Below are 22,335 nucleotides of genomic sequence, written 5' to 3'. Positions count from 1 at the left end.
ACTTGTTTAAAAAAAACACAGCCCTGACAATTGTTGTGTGTTTGGGTGAAGAGTTACATTCTGGGATTTACCCTTGCTTGGTGTCTCTTTGTGAATGGTAGCAAGCACAAGAGGGTATCCTGTAGATCAGTGGTTCTTAACCTTTGTTACTCGCATGTTTTTGAACTGCAACTCCCAGAAACCCCAGCCAGCACAGTTGGTGGTGAAGGCTTCTGGGAGTTGCAGTCCAAAACTCATGAGTAACCCAAGGTTAAGAACCAGTGCTGTAGATCATCTTTATGGCTGACATTGTTATCATCAACATTCAGGCTGCACTTTGCTAGGTAACGTTTGGCATTCTTTTTCCTGCTGGCAAGGTGTTGTGCAGCAATATCAGGCCATTTCTAATTATGGATAGAGAATTGCCATATCCCACATTTATAAGCCAACGGTTTTTTGAAGAATTAATATTGGAAGAAAACAGACACTTCGGCAGAAGGGTATGGGAAGAAGATAGAGTAGATGAAATGGTACCCTAAATGTCTAGAAAGGACAAATAAAAAATGCTGGATAAATTCAGTAACAGTATATATCCATCAGTAGATTTTTGTTTTGAAACAAAGATCAGTTTCCAGACATCAATGCTTTTAAATTTAAAAGGTTTATTTAGACAAAGATTCACACTGAGAAACAGATTTCAGTCTATATGTAGAAGTAGAGGCACCTTTTAAAAAGAGCAATGGTCTCAGTTTCTAACAGTAATGACATCCTTCATATTGAAATTCTAAAGAAGGCATTTGTTTGGAGGGGGAAACAACACAAGCAAGGTAAACTTAAGCAAGGTGATATAGGCCATCTGCAGATACATAATCCTTAGTTGAGGCCCCTCATGCTAATCAAAATATAAATATCTTTGGATCCTGACAAAACAATAAAGTGCTTCATTAAAAGGCTGTTTTATTACAAGAGGGCTTACATGCCATAAAAAATCTGTTGTATCACTTGCTTTTCAGTGCATTTTGCCTCTTAAAAGTTTCGCTGCTCTAACAGTATTCAGCTAAAAGTTAGCAGTGCAATTGAAGTTTTTCTATAGAGCATTTTCTGTGTGAACATAAGTCACAACTAAAGCAGGCCCGTTTGAATCAATGAACCTTAACAGAAGATTTGACTCGCCAAATCCCTATAGATTCAACAGGCTTACTCTAGTGCACTTACTAAGCAACAGGATTTCAGCCATAGAGTGCTGAGTGTTGATTTACAGACTTGTGTCTCTTTTTATCGAAACATCACTGCACTCTAGCTGGCAGTGAATTAGAAATGAACTTTGCATTTACACTGAAGTGAGTTATCTCCTGCCAAAAAGATCAGCCCAAGATTTTGGCAGTATGGTTTCCCTTCCAGGGGTATGCATACAGGGCATGCACACAGAGCTACTGTCAATTGCTTGTCCTCTTCAAAGGTGGCCATTCTTAAAGTGCCTTACCTTTCCAGTATTCATGGTCACCACTGCAAAACAGTGTTTAAACATACGCTGTAAACATGCTAACAAAAAAACACACACACACAAACACAACTGATCAATGTTCCTGGGCAACAGAAATGAATACACTGTCATTTGTGTCTTCATGTTCTCACCAAAGTTAGGAGAAGGCAAGGGAGAGCATGAAGTGAAGGATTTGTCCCACATGCAACAAAAAGAGCATGTTCGGGGTTAGAGGGAATGCTGTTTCCTGCTCATTTTGAATCCTGTGCTGTTTGAAAAGAGCAATAGAGCTAAAGAGACCCGAGCAGCTGTTGTCACTTAGATTGCTGAGGCCTTTGCCAACTTGATGTAGGGTTTTGAAGGCTGCATGTAGAGCTGATTCTTCTGTGTTATGGATACCCAGCCCAACTGAGGAAGATACCTTGGAATTTTGTCTGAATTTGAAATTCAAAAATACACCAACTTTGCAATTCTAAAAGCAACTTCTGTATTGGTGGTGTTGCTGAGGATTTGGGTGTACAAATTTTAATATTTTGTTCTAATCGCTTATGTCTGTTACCTAACTGTGAATAAGAAGAGACTTATTTTGTGAAATTGTGTTTACAAGGTTCATCAGTAGATACTGTATTTAAGTAAACAAATTGCCCCATAGAACTTTAAAGTGTTACACAGACAAACCTTAAGGACAAATAACTAGAAGGCACTCCAAAATGTCTCTAGTTTTAACAGTAATGAATGGATCTACTAAGTAAATGTCAGGGTAAATACAGACATACTTTATCTAAGCTGTGGAAATACTATTTTTATTACCAGATTCTGATCCTCTTGTCAGGCAACACTACCAAGATGAGACAGTTGCAGTGGAAACTGCACAGTGCTGATTGTCTGTAATCAGTGACATCAGTAACCCATCTCTCCTCAAAAAGGTTTTCTTCATTTCAGAAACTATTTTTAATTATTAAAGAGAATGAAATCAAATGTCCCTTTAATTAAACAGGTACATGTGATACTTCTTTTTCAAAAATGGTCAGCCTCTCTGAATTATGGGAGGAGGGGCAAACCTGACTGACTGAATCAATACTTGAATCGGCTATGTGCAAGATTGCTTTTTTCACAGTGAAGGCTGGTGGAAGTTAGACTCACCCACAAGGAAATAAAAAGACAGCAAATTCTGCTGACAGGATACATCTCTGCGTACCCTTGATGTACAAAGAGGATGTCAAGAGCCAAGACTCTTATCAAAGAGATATCAAAATATACAGTTGCTTTTTATTCTGTTGATTTTCCTCTGCGATTGTCTGTCCCTCTGATTTTCAATCTTTCCCCCTTTGCTTCTCATGTAATATAAAATGCCACTTAATGACTGATTGTTAAGAGTTTTTCCAGTTACCCTGCAACCCTTGAGGACTATAAACTTTGTTTTGCTCCTCACAGTTAAGGGTTTCCACACAATTAATGAAAGAGCCTTCAAGACTAAGGCAAAAGCGTATGATGAGCATTGAATGCCCCGTCAGCTGAAGGTTCCCCATCCATCCCTGCTTGGTGATTTTGTTAGTAAAATATGTTTCTTAGAAAGCCCTGAATTTCATAGTAATGCAAGCTTCATGCATCATTCCTTATTGAGGTTCCTTCATCTCTTTAAGGCAATTATATTGAATGGAAATGGAGCCAAGGTCAGACCAAACCGTCCTTCCATGGATGGCTTCTGGGAGTCTTCAGGGAACTGAAAAGTGAAACTTTGGAGGAGACTCACAAATATTAAAAACAACTCCATCTTGGCCAGTTGTTCTCCCATGCATACGCGTTTTCCTGAAAAAGGAAGCAAACAGTTTAGACAGAGACAACCAACCTGCTTCACTGTTCAAACAACTACTATTTCAGCTCTGATTATATAGATAGCTAAGGATGGAAAAAGATTTTGTTGGATTCAAAACTCTTGATGGAAGTTTTGCACCTCCGAAGACTACTGGGCAAAATCCACTGGCATAAACTGGATCAGGATGCCAAGAATAATTTAATTTGATGCTTCCTACCCCCTCTGTTTCTGCTTTCAAGGTTCTCTAGAGCTGCCTTTTGCCTTTGGAAAGTCTTTAGGAGCCTCGGGACGGGGGGGGGGGTTGAGCTTTTAATAGTAAATGCTGCCAGATCACCACCTGCAAGATTGGGATCACTGTAGCTACCAATCCAGCAGCATTTTTTACTATTAAAATTTCTCCCATCCCTGCCCTAAGGCTGCCAAAGGCTTCTCAAGGGCAAAAGGAAGTCCTACTTAGCCTCAGGAGCTGAAACTCTGGTTTAGAAAGCATAAAAATGAATCAAATTAATTATATCCACTGCCTCAATGTGGCTTATGCTGGCCATTGTATGACGAAGGGCATCTTGCTTCACATTTGCGAGGTCTGCAGTGTGTTTCAGAGAAATAAGACACACACAAAACCATAAGTACTTTTTTTAAAAAATATATGCCACTTAAAAATATGCACAACCATGGTGTAGTCAGTTGGGGAAATGCAAATTTTAAAAAATGTCTACCAAAAACATGAATTGCTTTGTGAGAAGGACAAATAAAAGTCTCACAGCCCCACCGTAGAAATCATAGGTAGGATGATCATGTAGACCAGTGGTTCCCAGCTTTTGCCGAGTCACAATCCCGTCCCCCCAAGTAACCACTTTGTGACCCCCTTGGGGGTCACGAGTCCCAGGTGAGGAAACACTGATGTAGACAGAAGACACAGAGACATAGTGAAACTGGGGCAGGGTTTCGTGTCCCCGAGACACAGTTATGATGCTGTTTTTCATTCACATGAAGGGAGGAGAGACCTTCATCATTCATAAATAAATATGTTCAGGAGAAGAGGGGGAAATCTGCAGTTGCCATCAAACTCTTCCCCATCCTCTCCCATGCTCCGAGATCATTCAGCTTGAAAGAAACTACATAGACTGGCTCTCTTCTTGCGGTACAGTGGGGAACCTTCACTCCCATCTGCTGCTACCTGGTGTCCAACCCGCCAGGATAGCTCAACAACCAGGTGCTCAATCCACTCAGCTACCTAGATGTCAAAGTGCAGAGAATACAGCAGTGTTGGAGGACCACTTTTGGAGCCCAGCACGCCATGTTAACTTGTGCAAAATAAGGCAATGTCCTAAAACTACAACTTCCAGAATACTGCTGACTGAAGAAAATGTACTCCAAAAGAAGTAACTCTTCCAAGCTTTTCAATTGACTAGATTGTAGAAAGCAAGAGTGAAACAAGCAGTCTGAACTTATGTGAATAATATGTAGTACACATAATTTTAAAACTATCCCATCGAAACCATCTTTCACTTCAAAATCTTTCATCCCAAAATAGTGTTGAATTACCAATTCCAAAAGGAATAAATGTTTCTTTTTTGAGGAGCTGGCCTTTTTCATCTAGAAATCTGGCTGGATAGAAGTCATTTGGTCTCTCCCATATCTTGGGGTCTCGATGCACTGACCACAAGTTAGGAATGATGATACTTCCTTTAGGAATTTTGTAGCCCTGGAGAACTTTAAACAAATCAAAAAGAGAGTTAACCATATGTAAATACTTTGGCTATGCTTATGGAAAAGGCTTTCTTCCCACTGATAAGATTTCTTTCATCCAGTGATTTACATGGCATCTTTTCAAGTGAGTTGCACTACTCCACAATAATAAGCCTTTCCCAATAGGACACCATTACCCATCATTCCCACCCACAGAGCACAACTTAGAAAAGGCACATGTAGCTCATAGTTTCACTCACCCTCTGGCACAAACCTGAAAAACAAGTCCTAAACCAGCTTTGTGGGTAACCACAACTACAAACCATCACAAGCCATGTTTTCCTGTTTGTGCCCATCTCTACAACTATGCATTACCCAATGATTTAAACTCATTGTGGTTTTTAGGAAGAAGGAAAACAAGTGACGTTTTCTACCAGAGACCTAAGAGAAGAAAAATATTATTTGAAAAACTTCTTTTTAAAAAGTCTTACAGCTATGGATATCGACATCCAAACACATTCTTACTTCAGATCCATCAGCTGCTAAAGGAGGTGATGCACCTCCTTGTGAAACAGCACTGCAAAATCCATGCTGCAATTTACTGCACTGCAAACCAAGCCCTTGATAACATGGTTAGTTGGAAAAGTAACTCATTAACAAAAGATCTACAAAACTCTAGCAAGAATGCATGTTTTATCACCGTCCATTCTTCATTAGTTCTGTCTATGACCTTTTGAAGCAGAAAAAGAATACATCATGGACAAACTGCTTGCAGAACTCCCCTGAACACTGCCAACCAGGGCAGTTGGAAGGGTGGGAGGAAGGGAGGGAAGGAGAGGGAGAAGGGGGGGGAGAGAGAGACTCCTGATCTTACTACTCTGTTCTCCTAAGATTGATCTTCATCTCCCCCAATGTGCAGGAAGCTTTAACTGCAAAAGTCCTTCTTTGCAGCCATATTTTAGGTAGTATTCCATTCTTTAAGTAAATTAATACATGCCAATGAAAGAAGATCTGGGATGTTTGCTTGGCTTACATGTTTGCCCTTGTGTGAGTGACAGAAATATAGCTTGAAATATTTGTATGGATTTTTTTTTTAAGTACACTTGATCACTGTGTACAAAAGTGAATTTAAAACTGCATTGCACTCTTCCTGTCCTTGGGGTAGGGGTAAGCTCAAACGGATGCTGGAAGCATTGCAATATAGTAATGCTTTGAATGTTCTGCTTTTTCTGTAGACAGAATGTGTTTTAGCCAGAAATTTAAAAGCTGAGTTTAAAAAAAAAAAAAAACTCCAGCTCTATGCTGGCTGGAGGATTCTGGGAGTGATAGTAAAAAAAAAGATCCCTGCCAGAATCCTCCAGCCAACATGTGGCTTAAAAAAACCAGCTTCTGGTTAAAGCATGTTACTGTATATTCCCAGAAAAAATGCACATAGAAAAAGCTCTCTTATGCTACCCTTTTAAAGCAAAGGAGTTTAAGAAGGTGCTGGTTCCTTGGATCATGATCTATCCGTTTCTTCAAAGGGAAAGGGGGAAATTTAGAAGATTTACATCCCTGATGTTATTCCAATCAGCAGATACAATGCCTTCTGGGTCTAAGCTGCTGCTTCCTTGGCCTTCTCTGATTTAAAACGGCAGCATGGGAGAGCTTGCTACAGTTCTTGGGTTTCCCCAAGCCAGCTGCTAAAGTTTCCTGGGGAACCCGCTTTGTGGGTGTATAACTTGGATGTCTGAAACCCAATCTTCACCAAACTTGAAAGAATTGTAGAGGACAGTCAGTAGAAGCTTCTCTCTGATATTGGTGTCTCTGGGTGCCTGGGGGGGGACTTTCCTGGGGGTGGCCTTGTAAACACAACCATACTAGTTTCTGTGGCGAGTAGTTCTTTGCCATTTTTTATATTTTCCAGTTTTTGCAGGGACGGTCTCTTCCTCTTTGCTTTATTATCTGAACTTGTACTTAGCTTTGAACCCAAACATATTGCAATGGACTCTTGATTTAATCTTCAAGTTCTTCTGACATAATGGTCCTTTTGCTTGAGATTTTACAAGTCATATTCCCATATCATCCAGTTCAAAGGTGCGAGGAACACTTTACAATAACCTTTGCATTTGTCTCCAAGCAACTGGTGATAGCATTGGAACGAAGTCAGTATTGATATCTAGCCATTGCATATGAAAAACTGGCCTCTCACATGACATCTTTAAAATGTAGCTCCAGATGCAGCCTTGCACCGAAGCACCTGCTTGCTTCCAAGATACAGTAGATTTGTTTGTCTGGCAAGTACAGTAGTTGCTTCCCAAAGCTGGGACTAACTTTGATTTTCAGAAACTGTAATGAACAGATCAGCAGCAGGGAAAGGGGTGGAGATGAAAAGAGGTGCTTGCAGATAATTTCTGCAACCTAGGAGAAGGCAATCCTCATCTGCAAATTTTATGCATGGAATGGCCTCCCCATTAGGCAGCACCTATACACTGCTCAGTTTTGCAACAGGCAATCTGAATGTTCTGTGTGGCTGCAATCACACTTAATTTATTCTGGTTTTTGTGTGTTTGTATGATTGTAGATTTTAGATCAGCGGTTGCAACCATTATGTACAAAATGTAAAAGTAAGATGCTATCACTAAGGTTTTAAAGTTCCTCTTGGAACGGAATCACATGTCAAATAAAGAGATAAAACAGATGCTTTTTTTTTTACACAGGGTTGGCAAATTCCAAAGGCCATTTTTCCAGCCTTAGAAGCATCCAGGAGGCAACATCATCTATACTTTTTGTTTTTGGGTACAAGAGAATGTGCCATCTCCAAGTTGAAATGAACATTTGAGATATCCCAACAAACGAGCAGTGAGCATCTCCATCATAAGTTAAAACAGAAGCAAGATGAGCAGATGTAAACGTCTGTTCAAATCCCAGCATCCCATATTTCTTTCCAAAATCTAAATTGGTTCTCTGATAAAATCAACTTGTATCCTATTAGAAGAATTGCAGTCGTATTTAGCCTGTTGCACATACCTGTAGTTTCTGACGCCATCCGAGGAATAGAGAGAGGAACAACCACTGTCATCCTTTGAACTTCCATGATGGTTGCTTCTGTGAAGGGCATGCGTGCTTTGTCGGCAAGGGAAGGAGCCCTGTCACGTCCAATGATCAAGTCAATTTCTTCTTGAACCTTTTCTATGAAAAACAAAAAACAAGTAAGGTAAGTGCTGGAGAAGGGAAGGACTGGCTTAACTACAGTGATAACCAGTATACTAGGGCAGTGGTTCTCAGCCTTTGGTCATCTAGGTCTTTTGAACTTCAGATCCCAGTAAAGTGTGCTTTATATATACCATCATGGAGTATTTAAAGCACCTTCTGGGTGTTTTATTATTATTATTATTATTATTATTATTATTATTATTATTATTATTATTATTATTATTATTATTATTATTATTATTATTATTATTATTATTATTACAGTGGTGCCTCGCTTAGCGACGTTAATCCGTTCTGGAAAAAACGTTGCTAAGCGATTTCATCGCTAAGTGAAATTAAGAAGCCCATAGAAACGCATTAAAACGCGATTAATGCCTTCCTATGGGCTTAAAAACTCACCTTTACGTGAAAATCCTCCATAGGGGCGGCCATTTTCAGTGCCTCTAAAGCGAGGAAACACAGCGGGCAGCCATTTTGTTTTCCGGGCTGCCATTTTGAAAACGCCGATCAGCTGTTAAAAAAGGGTCACTTTGCCATGATCGCTTCCCCGCGATCATCGCAAAGCGAAAAAAAAACCATAGGGACCATCGCAAAGCGATCGCTTTTGCGATGGCAAAAAGTTAGTCGTTAAGCGATTTCATCGCTCAACGGAGCGATCGCTAAGCGAGGCGCCACTGTACTACTACTACTACTACTACTACTACTACTACTACTACTACTACTACTACTACTACTATTATTATTATTATTATTATTATTATTATTATTATTATTATTATTATTATTATTATTATTATTATTATTATTATAGCAGCAATAGTAGTGTGCTGTCAAGTCAATTCTAAATTTTCACAACACTTTCCAGGGTTTTCTAGCAGAACATATTTAGATGTGGTCTCCGATTCCTTTATGGTGGCAGCTCTGGAACTATGCAGTTTGCCCATGGCTGGCTCTTCCCCTATGAGGCCCAGATGGGAATTGAACTCTCAAACTCTGGTTCCACAGCCAGAGTTGAACCAGAAAAGTGGTTTACATTTTTTTTAATTATGCAGGGCTACACCTCAACAAGCTGAATACTCAATTTACCAACCTCGAATAGATGGAAGGCTGAGTCAACCTTGAGCAGGCTACATGAGCCCATTGGGATCAAATTCAGGTCGTGAGCAGAGGCTTGACTGCAGTACTGCTGTTTAACTACTGCATCACAAGGCTCCCTATTATACTGAAGAATGCAAGTTTTTTTTTTCATACTATACAGTAGTTCCAGAGAGAAAGTCTTAGTGTGTCATTCCAGATAGGGCTCCACTCTTTCCTCTGATGAGTTTGGCCGGCCTTGTTTTACATGAAAACTTTATTTGTACTGTATTAGGTGTTGTGTTTTTTTTAAGATTATGGGGGAAATTGCTTTGGGGGGGAAAAGGCTTAATGCAATTTTTTCAGTGGTCCAACCTGCTTCTGCCTTTATACAATTTAAATTAGTTAAATTAGTATTGGTTTCCTTCCTGACCTGACATGCATATTTTGGACACTGCTTGGGATAGTTACTTTTTGGACTATAAACCCCAGAATCCCCAGTCAGCATGGCCAGTGAAAGAAAAGTTTATATTGGGGCAGTCTCTTTTGACAAAGTACCAACAACATGCAAGCACTGCCATCTAGTGGTTAAAATCAGAATTCTAATGCTGCTGAGGAATTAAACCTCCCACCGGTTGCACATTTGAGATATATAAATATATATCAAGAGACAGAAAGAGGAAGAGAAAAAAGAAATTGGAGAAGTTGCAGGTCTTTGGAAGGTCAAGGAAATCAACAAAACTAGAAAACATCACTTGACTGAGCATATGTAACTAACGGTCTGTACTTAAAAAATAAACAAGCTACATATGCAAGCAGGCAAATGACTGTTTAAAAAAAAACCCTTGCCTTCTGTACTGCTTTGGAATGCTGGGCAATGCTCTTCGCTGTTCCCTTACAGTAGCAGTAGTTTTGAATACCCTAAATGTCTCTGGAGTTTTCCTCTACATGTCAGTCTTCAAGAATGCTTGTTTGAAAGCAAGGCACATCAAAACAAAAGCAAATGTGCAACGAAAGACGGGAACATGCTCACACAAGATGTGCCTACAGATAATACAAGTTACTAGCCACTTGAAAACTAAACCCAGATAGGAAGCAAGGCCAAATGGGCTGTATTTTTTATAATGGAAAACTTAAAAAATAGCAACCCTGCTCTGACTCTAAATTGGTACAATCCATTTTATCCAATATTTCTGATAAGGATGTAGACCAAGCCAGAGTCACCTCCACTCAGTAAAGTAAACACTAGTAACTGACTGCCGTGTTCCCAGCCCTGAAGGAAAAACTCCTTGCCTCTCTCCCTTTTTCTTATCCCTCGTGTCTTTTTAAATTGGTATATTATGGGGCAATGTCTACCTTTAAAACAACAACAACGAGCTGTCAAGTCAATTCTGAGTTATGGTAACCCTTTTTAGGGTTATCTAGGTAGAGAGTTGTCAGAAGTGGTTTACCAGCCCCTTCTTTGGCGAGCATCCTGGGACTGTGCAGCTTGCCCAAGGCTACACAGGCTGGCTCTTCTCCCAGAAGGCATAGAGAGGAATCAAACTCCCTGGGCTCTGTAGCCAGATACCTCACAGAGCTATACAGCCAGCCAACACTTTTAAAATAAACGGATGGTTTAATTGCCACTCCAAGAGCTTACCACTGGCTCAGGGATAGGATAAAAATGCTAAGAACCAATGTCCTTCTCCTTCTCTTTAAACCACAACTACTGGTTCCAAAAAGCTGCCTGCCACAGCCTCTCAGCCAAAGGGTTTCACCACTCAGCCATCCAGAGATCATCTTATTGGTTTCATACTGTGATGTGCTACAAATGGGGAGAAAAGCTACTGGGGAAAGGTGCTCTCCAAGCAGAACTTGAGTACTCTGGCCATGCCGGTGGAGGAATGCTGGAAGCTGTATTTCAGAAAGACGTTTCAATCAGCAACAGCGGTAAGCACTTCCATGCTGCAGATTGTTTTCTTTGGGGTGAAACTGCCCAGATATTTTTTTTATTACATGCCAGTTCTAATAGAGCCAATAGATAAAACCAAAGTTCAAAGATCTTAGCCATAATTATACCATACTGCTCATGCAGAACTATGGGGAAAGAACTAGTTAAATATTAATTTAGATTTTCCTCTTACATAAGAAGATTATTGGACTATTGGACGAATAGCAATATTAGGCCAGTAAGACCAGCATATCTAGCAATCTTAGAAGGCATTTCATTTCACACACCACATAGCCACAGAAGTTGTGAACTTTCCTGGACACAGATAGCTTAGCTACAGTTATCCATGCTCTGGTAACCTCCAAATTTAAGACTACTGCAGTGCACCCTATATGGGGCTGCCTTTGAAGACTGCCCAGAAACTGCAGTTAGTTTAAAACACAATTGTTAGGTTATGAACCAGGACCAAGTACTGGGAATACATTTCACTACTGTTTAAAGAGGCCCCTTGACTTCTAGTCTGTTAGCAAATACAATCAAATTCTTTAGTCTCCTGTATATTACATTTATAGTCCATCCTTCTGCACTCAAAGAATGCAGCAAAACGGCACTCAAGGCATGCAGCAAAAATGAAGATCTGAATAAAACCAAATGGCATTTATACTATTTTGCTGCTGCGTAATACAAATATCATGAAATGCAGTACATAGAAGCAAGTCAAGTATGCAGGAACTACGCCAGTCTAAGTAGAATCTGAGCAGAGCATCCATGAGAACAGAGAGATTCGCATGGAATCCAGTGTTCCCCTAAGGGTTCCCCTGGAACCTGCCAAGTAAGAAGGATCCCTTTGGGGACAGGCTTAACTTTTATGAAAAAGAACCGGCAACTACAACAGAATGTTGCAGCATATCCTCTTTCTTCTAACAAGAGTTCTCAGTGCTATTCAGGCAGTCATACCCTTCTTCTGGAATACTGTAAAACTGGGCAGGAAAGCATGCCGCCCCCAAGTGTTTCTGGACAACATGTCCATCAAACCTAATCAGCATGAAAGAGGCTGCAGTTCAACAAAACCTAGAGGACAATATTTCCCGTCCTGCATTCAGGTGTCTGGGGTAAAGCAAGCCAATTTATCACCTGCCTCCACCTTCCAAGCTCCTTCTTCTTTTTTAGCAGACACTCAACACACCACAGTCCTGCCATGCACTGAGCACACAAAGGACTCATTGGGCAAGTTTTTTGTTGCTTTTGCTCTGTATCCTTTCTCTCTTTTTTGCCCCTTTGTGCATAAGGTTCACTCTAGCATGCTGACAGCAACCTCGTTGTTTCTCAGTGACTCCATTTGAGTTCCAGTCTTATTGGCCCATGGATTCTGAGTTTACTGTTGGACACAATGGTTGAAAATCCTGTTGGTGGAGCTGCGCCAAAGAAAAAGAGTGATGTCATCAGCCATGGCCATGACGTGGCTGGTTTGGAGAAACAGAACACTTTCCAGAGCCTTGCCCCCTTCAGCTTTTCCGAGGCAATAAACTTTCTAGAGCTTTCCCAGGTTTTGAGGGTCCCTAAGGATTCCCCTCATTCTAGGGGAGCCTTCAGGAGCCACAGAATGAGAGGAGAATCAAAATTACCTCTCCCTCAGACCATCCAGTCCAGTGAGTGGCAATTTTCTGGCTATAAAATGTCCCCCCGCACATACACACTATTCCACAGCTCCCAAAGACTACCCAGGATGAAAGAGATCCCTAGCTTTTTATTGCTCCAAAATGACCTAGGCTGATGATGTTATCCTTGTTACACGGTGTAAAGTTACACAACAGGATTTAAACCCCAGATTTCTTAATTGTTTGCATGGAAAGTTAATCTAGAAGCTCAACATACAGGTACTATGTGCCCAGTTTTTTCAGTCCCATCCCTGTCACCAAGTGATCCAGGAAAAGACGTAGAGCAACCTGTTCAGAAGTCCTGCAAGGAACATCTGTTTGACCCTTGGCTTCACAGGGCTTTTAAAACTTTCTGTTTTGCAAGATGTTCTGGACAGAGACTTAGAGCAGTTGGGAGCAGGTACAGTAACTGGTAATTCATTTACAGCATCTGTGCTGTACCTATCACAGGTACTAACACTTAATATGTTTACTTTGCAATAAGGTTACTGAACTCTGTTGGACTGACCGCTAAATAAACATGTATAAAATTGCATTGCAGTACTGCAGTATTTTTAAAACCCGGTAAGATTTATTTGTTGTTTATATGTACTGTAAGTGCAACTAGCAATCTATTTAATAATCCCCATTTAGATGTTAAGACCCACTGAAATGACATTACGATTTGATCCTGCAGTAGCCAGTAAAACAGGGCTGGGGAACACCCCATCCTTCTAAAGTTACTGAACTACTGCTCCCATAATCTTTCACCTTTGACTTCGCTGATTGAGCCTTATGGAAGCTAAAGTCCAAAAACACCTGGAGGAGCACAGATTCCCTGGCACTGGAATAAAGCTTGGCTCTTCATTTTTTAGACTTGTGGTTACAAGTACCCAGACCGTCCTTTGAACGCTTATCATGGCTTGCTCAATTATAAGACCAGCAAGTGCAGAAAGGAAGACTGGCCCATTGCTACTAATATTCCTTCAAAACTGCAACCACGCTGGAGGAATCCAAAATGCATGCTGTGCTGCACGCTTACACATCAAATTTTGGTGGAGGAATTCTCCTCCAAAGATGACCCAGAAGGTGCAGAAGTACAGATTAGTCCACTCAGAAGAGGTCTTTTACACCTGAATGAGCCTTCCACTGAAGCTAAAGTCTGATGGGTGCTTCATCTGACTGGCTGCAACCTTGCCTGTGCTTTCATGCTCAGCTGTTTTCTTGGGACTGGGAGAAAGTTCTGCCTCAACACCACAGTTTGGATCTGAACCTTCCTTTTCTAGGTCTGCAGCATCCTCCACCCCACCCCAAAAACATGCCAGCTTCATGTTGCCTTCCAACTCACAGAAGTGCCTTTGACTCATCCTCCACTGGGAACATGACAAATCCTTTGACTGGGCCCATTTCCTGCCTGCTGTTGCCCCTTCCCATAATGCTCTCGCTCTCTCCCTGGTCTCACCTCCTCAGAAAGAGAAAGCAAGCTGCTCCTTCTAGATCCCTGCTCACTTTAGTAAGAGAACAAGCAGGCAGGATGCAACAGCAAGAAGAAACAGCTGGGGGAACAGAGACTGGCAGTTCACACCATGCTAAGATGCCTAATGATGCCAACTTCCAGTGCCAGTCCTGCGAAAAGCTTCCCTGCACCACCTCCCAAGCAGGAAGTGTTCAGAGTCCTGGCCAAAGGGCAACTCCAACAAGAGCCCATCACTCAAGAAATGCAATTGAAGGAAGGGGGTCTCCTTACTTTGTTCATCCGGGTGAAGTGACATGTAGAGCAAGCTCCAGAGCAGTGTGTTGGAGGTGGTGTCTGTGCCGGCAATAAAAAGGTCCCCAATGATAAAGAATAGGTAGTCATCGTCAAAGCTACTTTCACTGTTAGTCTTTTTTTCTTCATCTACGTGAAGGAGATACATATCAATGAAGTCCCGGGGATTCTGGGCATCCAGAGTCTCCCGATGCTGGATAATAATTTTCTTTAGAAAAGCTGTGATATCTATCTCAGCCTGCCTGAGTTCTCGGAAGGGCCCGAAAGGAAGGTAGTACAGCCAAGGGCAAATGTTGATCAGGAGGACGTGTATGTTCAAGGTGATCTCTAGACAGCGCGACATAACTTTCAGCAAGGTTTTGAACTCCATGTCATCGTAGTCAAAGCGTCTGCCAAAGGCCATTGAGCAAATGACATTGGACACTGCGTTACCAATAATGGGGAAGGGGTTGAACTGGTCTCTACCATGTTTCAGGATCTCTTCTTTCACGTATTTGAATTCTTCAATGATTTTCGGCTCCAGGCTGTGCTTTCCTAACCCAAAGTGACGGAGAGTTGAATGAGAGAACTTCCTCTGTTTTTTCCAGACCGGACCATAAGGTGCAAACACCACCCCTGCATGAACGAAAAGGGAAATGCTGTGATCCAAAACAAAGCTTTTGTTAAGTTTTGGTTAAAATGCGTTTAACTTTTTAACCACAAGAATTCCTCCTAAGAACTTAGAAAGTTACTACTGCTCCCAGAATTTCCCAGGCAGCTTGCCTCTTCCTGGAAGTCAGGGAGTCACAGAGCACAAAAGTAACTTTTTCAAACTCTGCTCCTGTTTTAAAAGGCTGGGGGTCATGCAAGGGTCTCAGAAAGGCCCAAAAGGGAGATAGAAGTTTTAAAATATGTGATGCACCACACTTGGCCATCCCCTGTCTTTGACATGAACATGAGCCGCAAATGCCCTGCACATTCTTGTGAAATCACAACTACAGGTTCCAAAAAACTGCCTGCCACAACCTCTCAGCCAAAGGGTTTCACCACTCAGCCATCCAGAGATCATCTTATTGGTTTCATACTGTGATGTGCTGCAAATGGAGAGAAAAGCTACTGGGGAATGGTGCTCTACAAGGAGAACTTGAGTACTCTGGCCATGCCGGTGGAGGGATGTTGGAAGCTGTATTTCAGAAAGACGTTTCAAGCAGCAACAGCGGTAAGCACTTCCATGCTACAGATTGTTTTCTTTGGGATGAAACTGACCAAATATTGTTTTATTACACAACAGTTCTAATACAGCCAATAGATAAAACCAAAGTTCAAAGATCTTAGCCACAGTTATACCATACTGCCCATGCAGGGACTATGGGAAAAGTAACTAGTTAAATATTAATTTGAATTTTCCTCTTACATAAGAAGACTATTGGACTAACAACAATATTAGGCCAGTAAGACCAGTATATCTAGCATTCTTAAAAGGCATTTCATTTCACACACCACATATTCACAGAAGTTGTGAACTTTCTTGGATGGAGATAGCCTGACTACAGCTGTCTATGCTCCAGAAACTTCCAAATTAGACTACTGCAATGCACTCTATGTGGGACTGCCTTTGAAGACTGTCCAGAAACTGTGGTTAGTTATTGCATTATAGTCCATCTTTCTGGCAAGAAATGGCACTCAAGGCATCCCAAAAAGTGAAGATGTGAATAAAAATAATGGCATTAATCCTATTTTTCCACATAAATACCGTAAAACAAATAAAATAAGTATATAAATTTCCTTAATTTCAGGGGCGAGTGGGCCCCAGGTTAAATGGTATATGCCTACTGCCATACTAATTTTGCAGCAGTTTACATGTAGGAAGGGCTAATTATTGCAAAATTTACTCTAAATTTCATTGCTTCATGTACAGATTCCTGGAAGCTGCTTTGCTGTATATAGTGTACATAGCTCATATGAAAAGTTCCACAGAAAAGAGGATTCTTTGTCAGATAAAATTAACTTTTTGCACAAGCATTATACAGAAAAGAGTTATAAAATGTTAATATGCAGGCTTGCATTTCCCTCCCCCCCCCCAAAAAAAAACTTTGTAAGGAATCTGCAGTAACAGACAAAGTTAGTCACTGGAGTGACTCAGGAAGGATGAACAAACTATGTCTTGTATTCTGAACTGCCTACAGGACCATGAAATGTACTATCAAAACTTTGAGGGTGACTGCACTGGCCATTTACCCCACAATGTGCATCAGATTAGGTACAGGTGAATTAAAATTAAAATCTGGCCACTGCACAACATAAAACTCAATGTGGAGAAGCTCTTCGTGGAATTGTCTCTTCTGAGTGAGGAAACCCTATTTTTTTTTGTTCAGCTAGCCAGGGTAGCTCTGTTTAAATTTGCTCGATTTGGCTGGTACCACGTTTCTCTGCTTTCTGCTGTATGTGATCACTAGATCCAAAGGCAAAGAGGTGCTAATAGGGGTGTCAGTTCCCCATCAACCAAGTGTCTCTTGTCTCCGAACAGTGGTATGTGTGGGTTGTTGTTGTTTTTAAAGCTTTCAAGGCAGAGAAAAGTATGGCTAGGTCACTTAGGACTTTTCCTCTTTTTTAAGGTGGAAATTGCTATTTACCACCCATGTCAAACTGACAGCACCTTTGACAAGCTTCTGCTGTTGGAGCCCAGTGCCTCTGTCCCTGCTGACACCTGCAAACTGTTTGTCCTCTGGATAGCTATAACAACTTCACCCGCAGAAACCCAATTAGAAAAAACTGCAGATCACAGAAGATTCAAGCATATTTTTTCTGCTGTGTAGTTGCACCTTTTGTTTTGTCAACCATGAGAGCTAGAAACTTGATGGTGAGAAAATATCAGAACTGGAAAGGTTCCTAATGATCTGGTGCTTCTCTCTGTAGTAGTAGGCATCCTTCAGTCTCGAGAGACTATGGTAGTGTGCTCTGTATGGAGGACTTGGAACAGCGTCTAGTGTGGCTGAGGAGGCCAATTCGAGAGTTAAAATCTCTTCCACACTGAAGACAAATCCAATCTGTCCCCTGTGCAGCTCCCTGGTTTTGCTTCCTTTGTGACTTCCTCTTTGCCTCGGCCTGCTGGACAAGGGTCTCTTCAAATTGGGAGAGGCCGTGATGTACCGCCTGCCTCCAGGCTGAACGATCAGATGTCAGAGTTTCCCATCTGTTGAGGTCTATTCCTAAGGCCTTCAGATCCCGCTTGCAGATATCCTTGTATCACAGCTGTGGTCTCCCTCTGGGGCGATTTCCCTGCACTAATTCTCCATATAGGAGATCCTTTGGAATCCCACCATCAGCCATTCTCACAACGTGCCCAAGCCAGCGTAGACGTCGCTGTTTCAGTAATGTATGCATGCTGAAAATTCCAGCTCGTTCTAGGACTACTCTATTTGGAACTCTGTCCTGCCAGGTGATACCAAAAATCCGTCGGAGGCAACGCATATGGAAGGTGTTCAGCGTCCTCTCCTGCCAGGCACAAAGTGTCCAGGACTCACTGCAGTACAGGAGTGTGCTCAGGACACAGGCTCTATAGACCTGGATCTTGGTATGTGTTGTCAGTTTCTTATTGAGCCATACTCTCTTTGTGAGTCTAGAGAACGTGGTAGCTGCTTTCCCAATGCGTTTATCCAGCTCGACATCTAGAGAGAGGGTGTCAGAGATGGTTGAGCCAAGGTACACAAAGTCATGAACAACCTCCAATTCTTGTGTGGAGATGGTAAAAGAGGGAGGTGAGTCCACACCCTGGCCCATGACTTGTGTTTTCTTCAGGCTGATTGTTAGTCCAAAGTCTTGGCAGGCTTTGCTGAAACGATTCATGAGTTGTTGGAGGTCTTCAGCAGAGTGGGCAACAATGGCTGCATCGTCTGCAAAGAGGAAGTCCCGCATGCATTTCAGTTGGACTTTGGTCTTCGCTCTCAATCTAGAGAGATTAAAGAGCTTTCCATCTGCTTCTCTCTAGCGACTTTAAATTTCATGGGATGATGCCAAAGACCAGCACAGTATCACACAACACAGCAATCTTTCAAAACAGAATTCCTAAACAGGGCCAAAACAGGAAAACAAGTCTCGAACTGATTAGATCTGGGATAAAATAATCTCTCGTCAATGTCATGTTACACCTTCAGCACTTACATGCGGTTTCTTTTTGCAGTGCATAATATGGCAGCCTGAGGGCTAAGTCATTAGAATATACAATCAGCTACACCTGACTGCAGCTTTCCCCACACAGGTGTGCGTGGCAAAAACAAAGCTGGAAAGGTCTCTATGTGCCAGGTTTTGCGCGCAGATGCAGGTAGTTTGCGGTGCAATGAGGACCGAACACCAGTGAAATAATGTCTTCTTGTAACCTAGGGGATGACCAGCTATTGTGTTCTTAGGGGTCACACACCTTTAACAGTTCTCTCGAAGAGGAGATTCCAGCAAGCTTGTTATACAAGCTGTGGCAGAACTCAAAAGGGGCTCTGCAGTTAATTGTAACGCCTGGAAAAGTTACATGCTTGGAGTCCAGCTCTGACAATCTCCTAGCCATCTCGGGCAGATCCTGGGAGGTCTAGTCCAAAAATGTAACCGTTCCAGACTTTAGGATGAGATGCAAATGTATCTGAAGAGAGATGCTGTGTTAACAGGATGGAAAACGTTCTGTCATTTTCCATCTTTCCTTAGTGAGGAAATAGCATGAGAGAAATCTACTTTGAATAAAATTTGGAGAAACTGCTGGGGCCTTGCTTATTTCTTACCTTACGGTATTGACATAATTTACTCCCCACCTCTGGGATTTAAAAAGTGGCTGGATGATAGGATCATATACCAAAGTGTGAGGTTAGGCAATATTTCTGAAAAGTTACAAATAAGGTGAGCATCAGATCTGTCCAGAATTTTTCATCCAGTGAAGATGGTATAAGAATAAAGCTTAAGATGAAGGCAGACAAGTTCCCAAAACGGGGGGGACCAGATGCACTGCCCTATGGTTCATGAAACCTGATTGCCCCCAGAGCAAACTGCTGTTTAATTTCTCTAAGTTTTCTATCATCTTTACCTGATGAGGAGTTCTGGGAAACTCCAACACTTGCCTTTTTTGGTAACTTTCCAGTGATTTGGACTTTTCGTTGGCTGGCGCCTCTTGCATTATCCCTGCTAAGGGATCTTCTCCTCCGGTGCACCTGCTTAAACGAGATCTTATTTCCCACCAGAGGCATCCGGTTGCCTCCTGGGGCTTCGGGAGCGGGCCGGCCCTTCCAGCCGCAGCGGAAACAAGACCCCCGCCCGCGCAACAGGGCGCGCAGAGAGGCTGCGGTGACGGGCGGCCTCCCACCGCCAGGGCACCGGTTGCCTTCGCGCCCGGCAGCCGGAGGGAGGCTCGGGGGTCCGGAGGGTACCTGCCTCGCCTCGCCCCGCCGCCCCCGCTTACCCTTCTTCTTGGTGAGGATAGTGACGATGGGGATGCTGGGCCGGTCGCTGAAGACCTCGGCCTGGTTGACCAGGGCGTCTCGCACGGCCTCGAACTCGCTGAGCACGACGAGCGGGCAGCTGCCCACGAAGAGGCTGAAGATGCTGCCGTAGACCTTGGTCAGGTTGGTGAGCGCCACGTGCACCGAGGGGGGCCGCCCGGCGGAGCTCATCACGTCCCCGAAGCTCTGCGGCCGGGCCCCCCCGCCGCTCCCGCTCCCGCCGCCGCCGCCCCTCAGCCGCTTGAGCAGCGGCGGGATGGGCACCAGGGCGAAGCCCATGTTGCCCACCAGCGGCCAGGGCTTGGGGCCCGGAGGCATCCCGTCCAGCGCCCGCCGGCCCAGCAGCCACCACAGCCCCAGCAGGAGCCCCGCGGCGGCGGCCAGCACAGCCGAGTTCACGGGCTCCAGGGCCGGAGCGGGCAGCCAGGCGGGGGCGGAGGCCGGAGGCGGAGGCGGCAGCTGCTCCGCCAGGCTGCCCACCGCAGCCATTCCGTCCGCGGAGGCCGACGCGCCAAAGGCGACCAACCGAGTCCCCGGGTTGCTCCTCACGCGCGCCTTCCCCGGCTGTCAGCAGCTGCGCCCGCCGCCGCTACATCCTCCTCCTCCGCCCGCCCCGCCCCGCCTCGCTCCCTCCTTCCCTCCCTCGGGCTGCTTGCTGTTCTCCCGGAGCGCCCGGTGGCAAGAGCTCGCCTTCTGGTTGGCTGGCTACCCGCCGCGGGGGGAGGAGCCCCCGGAACGCCGCGGATCTCGGTGGCGTTCTGCGGAGGAACAGGGAACTCCCCCCTCGGGGAGTGACGTCACAAGCGAGAGCGAGAGAGGGGCTTCCCTGACTCGGCTGACCCCTCCCCCGTCGCCCGGCCTGAGGCCCTCCCGCCCGGGGTCTCAGATGAGCGGGGCTGCCGGCTGGAGCTTGTGAGAGGAGTCGGTCTTCAGAGTCTAGCTGGGCGGGGACACAGGGACACAGAAGGGAGGGCACAAGGAAGTGGGGTCAAGCATTGAAGAGGTTAAAATAATCTAATCTATGTAATCTCAGAACGGCAGCGCTGGAAGGGTGCGGATCACTCAGCCCCTATCCAGGAAGCACAGTGGGGAACCGAACTCCCAACCAGAGACCTAAACCACACTGAGTTATCCAGCAGTTCCTAGAATAACACGAAATTGGGGGAAGAATGTTAGAATAGTAAGCGAGGAAGGTGTGGTTTCCTCCAGTCATCTCGCACAGAACAGAGAGGAAATCTCCCACCCCCTTTTTCACATTAAACGATTCAGTACAAAACCAGAGGGACTGAAGACTTTCTGAATTCTTTCCCCAAAGGTCCCGACGTTACTGTGCCGTAGCCCCTTCTTTGCCATTTGAGAAAATGATTGCACAATATGAATATTGCCTTCTTCAAACAAACTCGGGTTCATGCATGTGGGATGTTGTGTTTCAATATCCAGGATTCAAAACGCCAGGAACCAGCCCGATATTGCTGCACAACATTTTGCCCAGGTTGCCAGTAGGAAAAAGGATGCCAGGCTTTCTCCAGCTGAGGGCAGGTTGGGTGTTAATGACACACTTGTCAAACAGTCAAGATGGTCTCAGGATATTTTCTTGTGCTTAGTACCATTCACAAAGACACACTAATTTTTTCAATCCAAATAAGACAGCCAATCAAATGCCCTAATTTAAAGGTTCAAGTAAATCCCCTGTAAGCCTCATTTTGCAAAGAAAGATCGACACTGCACATCTCTGAGAGTGATTTAAAATAAGATTTTGCTATAAGTATCTACATCTATCCTTTAGCAGTCTCGTAAATTCTGGATTTGTGGTGCTCCATTCTTGAGCATAAATGAACATCAACCCCAAAGAAACGTTTCTTGATACACATGGCTGAGTGTGATGTGAGTCAGGTTGCATGGGGTAGAAGCACTCCAAATTCATATGAAATCTTTGAGGATTAATAATCCAGTACCTTCCAGCTGCACAGATATGTACTTGAGTGCACAAAGTTAATCTCAAAGATACATTTCTTCTATATATTTTTATTACTTTGTGGCTCCAAGCAATAGATACCTAGAGAACCTGTTGAAAAGTAGCCTTGACAATTGCTTTGTGTTTGGGCGAGAAGTGTTAATTGATGAAAAGGAGCCAGCTTCTGTGATTTTCCCTTGCATGGTATCACTTTGTAAATGGTACTCAGCACAAGAGGGTATCCTGTAGACCAGGGGTCCTCAACCCCTGGTCTGAAGCCCAGTGCCAGTTCGTGGAGATAGATCTCCTGCCCCTCTGCATGCACTCCTCTCTCACACACACACCTGCACG

General features: G+C 43.5%; 1 protein-coding gene and 1 long non-coding RNA gene across 3 annotated transcripts in view; one reads left to right on the top strand and one right to left on the bottom strand.

Annotated features, from left to right (window-relative positions):
* Window positions 1–621: 621 nt before the first annotated feature.
* CYP2U1 (cytochrome P450 family 2 subfamily U member 1) lies at window positions 622–20,704 on the bottom strand. Of its 2 annotated transcripts, XM_020796362.3 has the most exons (5): window positions 19,991–20,694; window positions 14,554–15,189; window positions 7,977–8,138; window positions 4,824–4,991; window positions 622–3,271 (listed from the first exon to the last, which is right to left on the bottom strand). In XM_020796362.3, the coding sequence occupies exons 1-5, from the start codon at window positions 20,517–20,519 to the stop codon at window positions 3,093–3,095; spliced, it is 1,674 nt and encodes a 557-aa protein (XP_020652021.3). In that variant the 5' UTR covers window positions 20,520–20,694; the 3' UTR covers window positions 622–3,092. The 2 variants fall into 2 exon arrangements, with proteins under 2 accessions (XP_020652021.3, XP_072857930.2); XM_073001829.2 differs by lacking the exon at window positions 4,824–4,991 and having other exon boundaries at window positions 19,991–20,704.
* The window catches only part of LOC140707615 (uncharacterized), a 25,690-nt gene continuing 23,393 nt past the window's right edge, over window positions 20,039–22,335 (top strand). Inside the window, exon 1 of the long non-coding RNA XR_012087776.2 lies at window positions 20,039–20,153. This is a non-coding gene — a long non-coding RNA (uncharacterized LOC140707615). The remainder of the gene's footprint in view (window positions 20,154–22,335) is intronic.

This window comes from Pogona vitticeps, chromosome 5 (genome assembly GCF_051106095.1).
Source record: "Pogona vitticeps strain Pit_001003342236 chromosome 5, PviZW2.1, whole genome shotgun sequence".
In the NCBI taxonomy this organism is placed as follows: Eukaryota; Metazoa; Chordata; class Lepidosauria; order Squamata; family Agamidae; genus Pogona; species Pogona vitticeps.
The sequence above is the reverse complement of the archived record's forward strand: the minus strand, read 5'-3'. Positions and strand labels throughout refer to the sequence as shown.